This window comes from Alternaria burnsii (genome assembly GCF_013036055.1).
Source record: "Alternaria burnsii strain CBS107.38 chromosome Unknown 746, whole genome shotgun sequence".
Classification (NCBI taxonomy): domain Eukaryota; kingdom Fungi; phylum Ascomycota; class Dothideomycetes; order Pleosporales; family Pleosporaceae; genus Alternaria; species Alternaria burnsii.
This window is the reverse complement of record NW_024066109.1, coordinates 24,432-34,804: the sequence shown is the minus strand read 5'-3', so window position 1 is coordinate 34,804 and position 10,373 is coordinate 24,432. Positions and strand designations below refer to the sequence as shown.

Here is a 10,373-nt window from a genome sequence, read left to right as displayed (position 1 = left end):
CTTGCGTAGTTCTTTCGTTTTTTCTAAAGTTCTAAATGCTGCATGAACTCGTGCACTATCTCTCGCAGGCACCAACTCTTATGCCGCCCATAGGGAATCTACACGCTACTTTGTTCCACAATCTGATCCACGCATTACTCGAGAAGGCTACATACTTGCGAGTTGACTACCAGTCATGTTGGCTATGGTTCTCCCGTAGTTGTGCATTCACGATGCGAGAGACCATGGTGTTGACGGCGAAGGCACTTACATGCCTATACAGCATCGCAGGCTGGCTATGGTGCACTTCACAGCGTAGAGCAGATCAACTATTCTTTTAGCAAGCCAATAGCGTTGCTAGAACTAGCCCCCCTCGCGGTTCGATTTATACTGCGTTCGCTATACGTACATCGTAATAGCGCGAGCGGTCACTGAGCATACATACTAACTACGAAATCATCCACCAAGCACCGACGAGCGAACCACCCACTACAAGAACAGTCAAGACACTTGCGCCAACCCGGTCTGTAGTACTGATAGAATCGAAACGAGTAGAACCATCGTCGTTAGGCGCCTCGATTCCAGCATTTGGATTGCTCTGCGAGATACCACCTCTTTGAATAGTAGCCGGACCATCGACAGTGGGATACAGCAGTGCCTGTACTATTTCCAACGCAGCCATCTGTTCACCGACACCAAAGCTGCCGTCATTGATGCCATTTCTTGTCCATCGGAGACCGCACGACACCTGGTCTGCACCAGCATTACACTGTGCTGCAGCCGCCTTTGCTGAGGCCTTAAGCAAGGGATCTATCTATGGATGCGGAGATGCGACGTCAGTGTATGTTTTACGTGCATTGAGTATAGTCGCGACTGACCTGCTCACGCGTCCATGGCGCGACGATGGCCGTGTATCCTAACCAGCGGGCGAGATATGCTTTAAAAGAGCGCTGGTCGACGTTGCACATGCCATTGTTCTCACATGCGACTTCTGTCATGACACCATCCTTGAAGAATACGTCAAGTCCATCGAGGATGCCTTGAACCCTATCCTTCCATAGCTTATTCTGAGTCTGATCCATGTTAGCAAACGTGCGCCTTTTCAGTAAGCGAAGCCTGTCGTATACGTACAACATTCCACATCGCAGCAGCACCAGAGATGTGCACACCGGCATTGTAGGTCCATTGAATTTTCTTGATAGTAGTGCAGTTCTCAGAGTCGCCGGTGCCATCGAAGAAATGGAAATCTGAGCTTATGAGTCCGATGGACTGCTCCCACTCCCAAGTCTTTTCAGCCCAATCAGAGTACGTATCGTTCCCAAGATACTTATATAGACGCGCAGCGATATTGAAGAAGCATCCATTAGAGATCGTGTTTTTATAAGTGTATCCAGGATTCGTGAAAAAGATCTGCCATTTGAGCCCGCCAGCGCATTTCCCTGTATCCCATCGATTATGCTGAGTCTGGAACACGGCCTGAGCGAGAGAGAGCCATGAAGGTCCGTCTTTGACGTCAGGTAATTTGTTCTCAGCGGCTGACATGGCGGCCATGCCCCAGAATGCTTGATCATCGTTTCCAAGGGTTCTAGTCTGATTTGGCGGCATAAAAGCATTATAGTCCCCAATCTGATGCTGCAGCGCTTGCTCTGTAATAGCATTGTATTGGTCGTCTCCGGTATAATACCAGTAATCGATGAGCGCGTTGAACATAGCACCGCATTCCCACCAATAATACGGATCTGGAAGGTTACCAGGGACGTCGCCTAGCCTGTCGCCAGTGTAATACTTCCGTAGGTTCGTCGACAGTGCTTTCGCAGCGTTCTTGATCGAGTCTATGAATATCAGCGCTATCCGATGGAGCCATCGTTAGTCAAAATACCTACCTGGTGAATCGACGTCCAGCTCAATGGCGCATACGCCTGAGAGCGATAAAGTCGAGGCATAGATTACCCCTAGGGCGTACCGAATCTTCATGATGTTCACCCAGAAGCTGGAGTGGCGTGGTTTGCGACCGTTCGCAGGATGCGACTGAGGTCAAGCGCTAGGCTGGAGCCGATGAATTGACGCGCGACCTCCTAGCACCACACACCTTAGAAAGGTGATCGGAATTCTGCGATGGAGCCTCTGGTCTGGTCGGGTGTGCCACTTCTCAAGGTTGAGAACAGGAAGAAGGGAGAACCAGGGGCAGAACAGTGCATGGCACGAAAAACGGGAACACGGGGAAGTCTATATAACATTACCATTCAACCGAGCAAGACTTCCGACCAAAGCGAATACGAAACCTCTACATGCAGCCGCCCGAGTAAGGCATCCAACTGGGCAGTGCAGCCTACCGAGCGGTGCAGGCGGCCAACCGAAGGGCCTCGCAACACCAGCAGGGCGCGCACTCAATAACGCGCGCAAGACTGAACCGCGCACTTGAACACCTGTAATCAGGGACCACTTTCCAAAAGTCTCACGACTATCTGCGCCCTCAGTCTCTTCCTTAAAGGTGGGGAACTTTTGCCCGGCATCGCCGCAACAGTTGCAGCGTGTCCTCATGGCCACCCTGGTATCTATGCGCACTATACCTCGCAGTCCCTCGACGCTCTCATAACTACAATCCTCGCCTCCAGCAATTCATTCCATCGTCTTGACCGTGTTGAATTTGCTACCTGCGCAGCGTTGTTTGTCAGTCTTCCACCTAGTAACCAGTTCTTCGTGACCCATCTCTACGCGTATCACGACCTTCTTATGGGTCATCTGTTGCGGACTCCGTGTAAGCTGTCGCTTTCGCTCGCCGCGCTGAGATATCAGATAATATCGATGAGTTTGCGTCCTGCCTAACATTCAGACGAATTGCGCCTCCGTTTCCTCGTTGTTGCGCGGTGTTCTAGTCTTGATGAGATGTTATCTATATTGGTCATTTCACTGGCCAGCTAAGGTATGACCCTCCCCTTCGAAGTTGTGAGCCGTTTTGTTGTGTGATACAAAAAGGAAAGGTTCCTACCGAGGAACGTCGCGTAGGGTTAGCCGTGATCCTGAAGGATTCAATTTGCTTTTAACGAAATACGATGAGAGATGTGGCGTCATAACTATTCTTCTAGTACCCATAATCTCTGGGCAGGGTCGTATTAATCTCACATAATCATTGGCATTGCCTTGGCTTTAAAAACTCGGGTTGTCGTAAATGACTCTATACTACGCTTTTCCATCCTACGAATTCGACAACCTTAAGATTGTTACGAACACTCAACGCGTACCGTAGATGAATTGTCAGGGTCATGAGTATTCTGTTGGAGTAGCTATTTATCCTGCCGCCTACAGAACTGTTCTTGGCTCGAATCCCCTGCTGTTCGCAACCTACACTTCCTTTGTCAATGCATCATCCATGTAACAGCCTTGAAGCTCGCTATTGATGGAGAACAGGTTCTTGTTGTCTGTGCATCTAGGAATATTATCGTAGAGATCCTTAAGTGGTTCTTCGGGAGTCTTTCCAATCGTCTCTTCTATCCTCTTGATGTCATCCGAACACTTGATAGTTTGAACAACATAAGGCGCGTTCTTGGTGCATTTGATGAAGTGGTAGGATGGTATTCTCTGAGGTGCATGGTACCTCTGCTGCATCGGCATGTGAATCTTGAGATAGCATTCTACATCGAAAAAGTACCCTACGTCCCTAGGGCGAGGGTAACAGGCGATGAGTTAAGCTGGTATTCTGGCAAGACACCGTAAGCTCATATGATGACGATAGTCAAGGTTTCTGGGTGTGACGTGATAGACTTGAGACAGCCTCCTTCTGCACGCCACGAAACTCGGCCGTCTTGCCTATCATCCGCTGCAATTGCGCTGTCGTGTTCATCTTCCTTGACTAGCCCTTTTATTCCATCCTCACCTGGTCTGCTTTGCTCTTGAATGGCGCTCTCTTCGGCTTCTTGCTCGTCGTCCCCTCTACGCCAGGTCAGAATGTTACGAAATCGATGCCGATCCCTGCTTAACGTTCAGAATCGCTGCCTATTGTTTGCCAATGCTCTAGCTTGCTCCATCCTTCCTCGCGCGTATATCAGCCCGACAAGGTGCGCGCTTGGCTTTGGCCCGATAAATGCGCTTTCCTAGCTTCGTAGTATGTGCTTTGAAACCTTGATAGTACTCGAAGACCTTTGCCTTTATGCCTAATCATTGGGTGTCAAGGAGGTCTACAATGTTAACAAGCGCTTGATGAAGGACTTCCACGCATTCTTCAACTGTCTCGGGCGACTTTTAGTTTACTTCCGACTGTAGGGTTCGATAACCACACAGCGTCCACTCGTCTTCGTAGACTTTGCGCTTCTCTGAGGTAAGCTGCGACAGTTACTCTTTCATACAATATCAGCGTGACAGTGTCAAAAATTGCCTTGCAATGATGCGCGCTTGCAGCGGCAAGACAGTGAGTACTAGGTTAGCCTAGACGTGCAGTACGTACGGTTTTTGCGTTCCGAACAGTTGGTATCATTACTACAGCATTCCTCTCCGTGTACATATTATATATCTACGTATGCGGGCGATATGGGCCTGCACGCACTTAAACGAGAGGGATTCTTGCTTGGATCTTTGAGTCAGCAATGCTCCAGCACATGGATGTGATGGGGGTGATAGGATTTAACCGAAGTAGCAAACACCACAACATGGTCTTGCCCGTTGTCTAGCAAATCAAAGGTAGACTTCAACCTCCTTAATACATTCGCTACACAGCCGGGATGCTCTCGTCCGTAGACCCGAAGTCATGTTGCAGTGTAACTTTAGACTTGTGGCGATAGGCAGAAAAGCTCCGGCGACTTATTGGATTAGCACCGTGTGAACCTGTCGACGCTCTGCTGTTTTTGGTCGATGGCGAGATGACAAGACAGGTCCAAGCCGTAAGTGAACCGAGCAGACCAAGGATAGTCTGTATCAGATAGTCGGCGAGCACAAGGACGAAAAGAGAAGCTGGCAAGCGACAGCTAGTCGACTCGACGTCAATGACTGGGTGGCTCGAGCGCCGGTAGGTTTACGCGATGATGTAGATCTCAGGCTAGTAGCGTGTTAGTAGTTCCGACTGAGGCAACTTCGTAGAAAGATCGACGGAAATCGATGATCAAGGATGCACACGTGCTAGATCCTGGGGGTCGATCTTGTCATCTACGTTCGCGAGCAATTTTAGTAGCCAATGCCATTCGATGCTCAGTGTTGACTGAATCGACAGATGTCGTGGCGTTGAACGATCGAGTGGACCAACGATGAGGGCGGCAGCGCGTGTGATAATGACAAACTGCTTCATGAAGAGCCATTAGACACCTACTTGATGCAGGTCTGTCCAGTGTTGCCACGAACAGATCTCTCTCACAGTCATGCATTTCTCCGAACGATAAACATAGCACCGGCTTCCATTCGTATGGCGCTAGATAAGATAAAGCACGCGCTAGGAACAGACCCTGATTCACACAGGGGTCCAGAGGGAACCAGCGTGACTCGCTGCCCACAGCGCCGAGAGTGACCGCAAAGCAACCTGATTTGCCTGATTGGCGGTGGATATTGACTTTCGTGCACGGCCTGACGACTGGGGAACGCAGACGGCGCACGTCAACTGTCAATGAAAATGTTAAAAACTGGTCTTCCCCATGGATCGTTGTGTCCGCGGAGGGCTGTTCCAATCCATCACCATGTTACCGCTTTCCCGGCTTCTTACATGGCGTGCAGCCTTGTTCTCGCTTGTCGCATCAACCGTCGCACAATCGCCAACTTCTTTAGCCAATTCGACCGCCAATCCTGCAGAGGCTAGAGGCATCGCCGACCCGATCCTCGACCCCATTCTCGAAACCATTGGATCAACTCTTCAGGGGGATGGATTGATTGATAGTACACTCGGTGCTATCGGCGGGATACTGGGCGGCGAGCAAACCTTCGACTATGTCGTCGTTGGAGGTGGAACTGCAGGTGCAGGCGTTGGCGTGCGACTAGCTGAGGCAGGGTTCAGCGTTGCTATAATTGAGGCTGGCGGCTTTTACGAGATCGAGAAGCCGGTCTTTGGCACCACACCAGCAGGATCCTTCTTTGGAATTGGATCAAGCATTGTCGACACTGTACCAACGACAGACTGGGCTTTCGTCACGGAGCCACAGCCGCATCTGAACAATCGCAAAGTTCACTATGCCCGTGGTAAATGCTTGGGAGGAAGCAGTGCCCTGAACTTCATGGTTTACCACCGCGGGACCACGGCAAGCTATCAGAAGTGGGCAGATACTGTTGGTGACCAGAGCTATACTCTAGGAAACCTTACGCCATTCTTCAACCAAGCAGTGACCTTCACAGCCCCTGGAGAACGGTCGCTTGACAATGTCACGACCGCTTACGATGCATCCAGCTTTTCGAATAGCGGTGGACCTGTGCAGGTGGGCTACGGATACTGGATTTCGATCTGGGCATCATACCTCAAGAAGGCCTTCGAGGTTCTCGGTATTCAGGAGAACATAGACTTCAACAACGGGAAGTTGCTTGGATACCACTATTCGCAGAGTACCATTCGGTCCAGCGATCAGACTCGAAGCTCGTCGGTTGCTTACATACACGCCGTACAGGCCAACTCCGTGGCCTCAAGCAATCTCAAAGTGTTTACTCATACACAAGCACGGAAAGTACTGTTCGACAAATCTTCCGCCAGGCCTAAGGCAAGTGGAGTCGAGGTGTCAGCCCTTGTTGGGCTGGCACAGTACACCATCAGGGCTCGTCGCGAGGTGATAGTGAGTGCTGGAACGTTGCAGTCTCCTCAACTCCTCATGCTTTCGGGCATTGGCCCGACTGACGAGCTTCTGGAGCATGGTATCGACCAGATTGTTTCAGCCCCAGGTGTTGGTCAGAACATGTGGGATCACGTTCTGTTTGGTCCTTCATACTCTGTCAAGTTTCAGACTGTAGCTTCCATGCTTCTCAATCCACTACAGTTGGCCAATGCGCTTGTTGAGTACACAACGAGCGCCAAGGGTGTACTAACTTATGCTGCCGACATATTGGGCTGGGAAAAACTATCGAAGGTGGAAAGATATCGCGACACACTTAGTCAAAGCACACTCGATGCACTGGAAACCTTCCCCGACGACTGGCCCGAGGTAGAGTACATCGCTGCCGACGCGTACGCAGGGAACTTTCGTTATCCCTTGGCGCAACAGCCCCTGAACGGCAAGAAATATGTCAGTATCCTTGGAGCCATGGTGGCACCGCTGTCGCGAGGCAACATCACACTCAAATCAGCAGATCCACTCGCTGCGCCAGCCATCAACCCGAACTGGTTGTCTGATCCAGCCGATCAGGAGCTCGCTATCGCCTGGTACCGTAGGATGCGCGAAATCTTCAAGACAAAAGACGTCGCATCACAACTTGAGGAAATTGGTGTTGAAGCGTACCCAGGGCTCGACTATGACAGCGACGAACAGATTCTTGCGGTCATCCGAGACAGCGCAGTCACAGTATGGCACGCCGCTGCAACCTGCCGAATGGGCAAGAGTGTACTTAAAGATGGTGTTCGTGAGCGAGTCGATGAGATGGACGTCGTCGACTCTGAAGCCAAGGTCTTTGGGGTAGATGGACTTCGTGTTGTGGACGCCAGTATCTTTCCGTTTCTGCCGCCTGGCCATCCCCAAAGCACCATTTATGCACTAGCAGAGAAGCTCTCCCAGATCATTATTCGGGACAGCACTACGTCTTGAAGGCACCGTGTTCGACGTACAAGTTTTGCATCGACCCACGCTACCAGAACAATACCGAGTAATACTTACGAGAGATTATCAATCCTATTAGCGCTCACAAAATGGAGCAAATCATTGCACCTGGTGACTGTATGAACACCAAAGTGGTGTTGAAGAGACGAGTTCATGATGGCCGTGAGATGAGTTCTGATCCGGTGCACACCCAGTGGCGGCAAGGGACTGATCTCCAGAACACGGTGTCAGACGCTTATGCTTCCGATCCATGACAGGATACCGAGAGCGGAGAAAAGAAGAAAAGAAGAAGCGCATATTTCTGGTCGAGCTTGGATGATGTACCAGACTACAGCGTAGTACGATTTTGACATGTTCTTGCACACCACGATTCTTGAACAGACGTTCTGGTCCACTAGCACCGGTGATATCCTCAACTCCCGAGAGATTCAATGGCGTTGCCATCTCGGGTCACAGTATTCGTAACGGGATTTTGATCTCCTAGATGCAGGCTCGCTAGGAAAGCTTGGAGTATTACTCGTAATGGTTCTTCCGAACGCCTCGGGTGTCCGTCCCACTTGGTCCTAACGACTTTGAGTAATGAGCTCTGAGTAAGATGGTGATAGGAGCATGTGTTTATAAGTGTTCATAATTGGAATAACTCTGTCGCCATAGCTGCACCGCTTCTCTGAGTTTCCCATTCGTGCTGGTGTCTCTACTGGCCAGGGTATCCATTAAGTGGATGAAGGTCGTACATTGCAGCGCTACAAGCGTCACGGGTGATAACCAGATACATTTCTTGCAGGCAGTTGATTGACAATTGACCAACTCCGAGATACATATCTCCAGATTCCCAATATGACGATCTCCCATGCTCACTGGCCCAGTTCGCATCGATAGCCTTGACGGTCAGGTCCTCCAGAGTTCGGTCTTGCTTGCGTGCATCCGTTTGGAATTGCAACTCGGCCAACATATTGACCGCAACCGCGTCGATCACAAGACATACACTGTAGCGGCATTGAGGCCGCGACGAGTGACCGGGTAATAGTAAGTCGAGGCCACCCATTAACGCGCGAAAGTTCTCGCGCACGCGATGGTCGCTGGCACCCGCCAGTTCTTCCTCGTCTTTGACTAGTTCCAGCTTGAAACGTTTGCGCAGCTCTTCTTTTCTGTCTTCAGATCCCTCACTAGCTTCAAGATGACGTTCGACTACTCGCACCCAGTTGCCCATCGCCTGCTCCAGTTTCTCAAGTGTCGCATCGTCATAGCTCGTCAGAAACACGTAGTAACCCCACGTCCCGTCGTAAGGCCTTGGTGCGCGAATGTCTTCATCCCAGTCGACAGTAGACCATTTATCTATCTCCGCCAATAGCTTTATCATGTCCTCATCGCCAGCTGTGTACATAGCGCTACTGGGGTCGTGGCCTATAGCGATATTCGCCTTTCGCTCTGCGGCCGCTTTATCCCACGTGTATCGTTCAGTTTGGAGATCGGCTGCTGATCCGGGGCCGAAGGCTTGAATGGCAAAGGCTCTACGAAGAGGTACAGGTCGGGAGCTGAGCGAGGGATCGCCTGGGATGTCGGGCGTTGTCCGGCCACCACGACCGCGTGCTGTCATTCTGAACTACGACTGTACGGTACAAAGGATACAAGGAAGGAAAGAAGAAGCAAGTTACTGTGGGTAATGGTCTACGAGAGCAGTTGATGAGAGCATGCTGAGTTTTTACACGTCCTCATGACCGGGTAGATTGCCTTCGCTTATTAGGCAGCCGTTCAGGCCCCCATATTGATCTGGCAGCATTCTTACTTCTACTTCCAACTTACCTATCGTGTTCTTAAGACTTCTTCGCATGGCCTCTAGTTCTACAACTAATGCCGCTGTACCCCACATTGTTTCTTTCTCTTTCTGCACAGCGAGTGCCAAAGCCCCCAGACCGCTAGCTAATTTCAGGGTCGATTGTTGATCTAGACAGCATTGCATATTATTTATGCGTTGTGAGTTGATGCCGATACTCGGCTTCTAAAAATAGGCATGACCAAGACCCTGATCTCGATCATCGAGGACGACGCACGCACGCAGCCAAGTACTGTGTAGATCCTGAGGTAGTGAGAGCTGACACTCGCACCAGCAAGATCAGAGTTCCGTGTAGCATGTAGAAGACAATATTCAAAGCCTGGAACATGTCGTAAGCCGATCGGGTGACATGCCCTTTCCCCATCAAACCCATGCTCGAATTGTCATCTCATCGACACTGCTACAGCGTATATCATCTCTGGCCTCACACAGGCTCGCAGTAGCATCGACAAGCTCAACGCACGACATGCACCCATTTATTGCTCGGCGTGTGAATGTCGAAGTGTACCGTACAGGTCGTAAGATGTTGCTACGTACGATTGCCGAGCCGTTCCGTTAACATGCATCGCGAGCGCATGCACTCAGGTACAGCATTCCCCAGACGGGAAGGCGATGTCGATCAACGTTGGAACTCCGCCTCATCAAGTATGACCTTGCTGTTTGAATCGCGAAGAAAAAAGTACGTGAGCATGTGCGGCGGAGCATTGTACCAAGCTCCTATTTTATCGGATCGTGCTCGGCAGCGAAAACGCGCGCAGAGTCGGAGCTACTTCATGCAAGGCACAACGTGTATCATGAGTGTACGTGCAGTCGCAACGTCACTTTTCCACCGAAACTACGCTTCCGGCTTA

General features: G+C 50.7%; 3 protein-coding genes across 3 annotated transcripts; 1 reads left to right on the top strand and 2 right to left on the bottom strand.

Moving 5' to 3' along the window:
* Positions 1–427: 427 nt before the first annotated feature.
* On the bottom strand, positions 428–1,953 carry GT037_002574 (mannan endo--alpha-mannosidase dcw1 precursor; the record flags this gene model as incomplete). The annotated part of the gene is made up of 4 exons (XM_038927621.1): positions 428–793; positions 858–1,052; positions 1,111–1,811; positions 1,863–1,953. The coding sequence occupies 4 exons, from the start codon at positions 1,951–1,953 to the stop codon at positions 428–430; spliced, it is 1,353 nt and encodes a 450-aa protein (XP_038788899.1).
* Positions 1,954–5,636: 3,683 nt separating this feature from the next.
* Positions 5,637–7,676, top strand: GT037_002573 (alcohol oxidase; the record flags this gene model as incomplete). Its single annotated transcript, XM_038927620.1, has 1 exon — positions 5,637–7,676. One exon carries the CDS (start codon positions 5,637–5,639, stop codon positions 7,674–7,676), a length of 2,040 nt encoding a protein of 679 aa, XP_038788898.1.
* A 706-nt stretch (positions 7,677–8,382) lies between these two features.
* GT037_002572 (uncharacterized protein) lies at positions 8,383–9,285 on the bottom strand (the record flags this gene model as incomplete). The annotated part of the gene is made up of 1 exon (XM_038927619.1): positions 8,383–9,285. The coding sequence occupies one exon, from the start codon at positions 9,283–9,285 to the stop codon at positions 8,383–8,385; it is 903 nt and encodes a 300-aa protein (XP_038788897.1).
* Between the last annotated feature and the right edge of the window lie 1,088 nt (positions 9,286–10,373).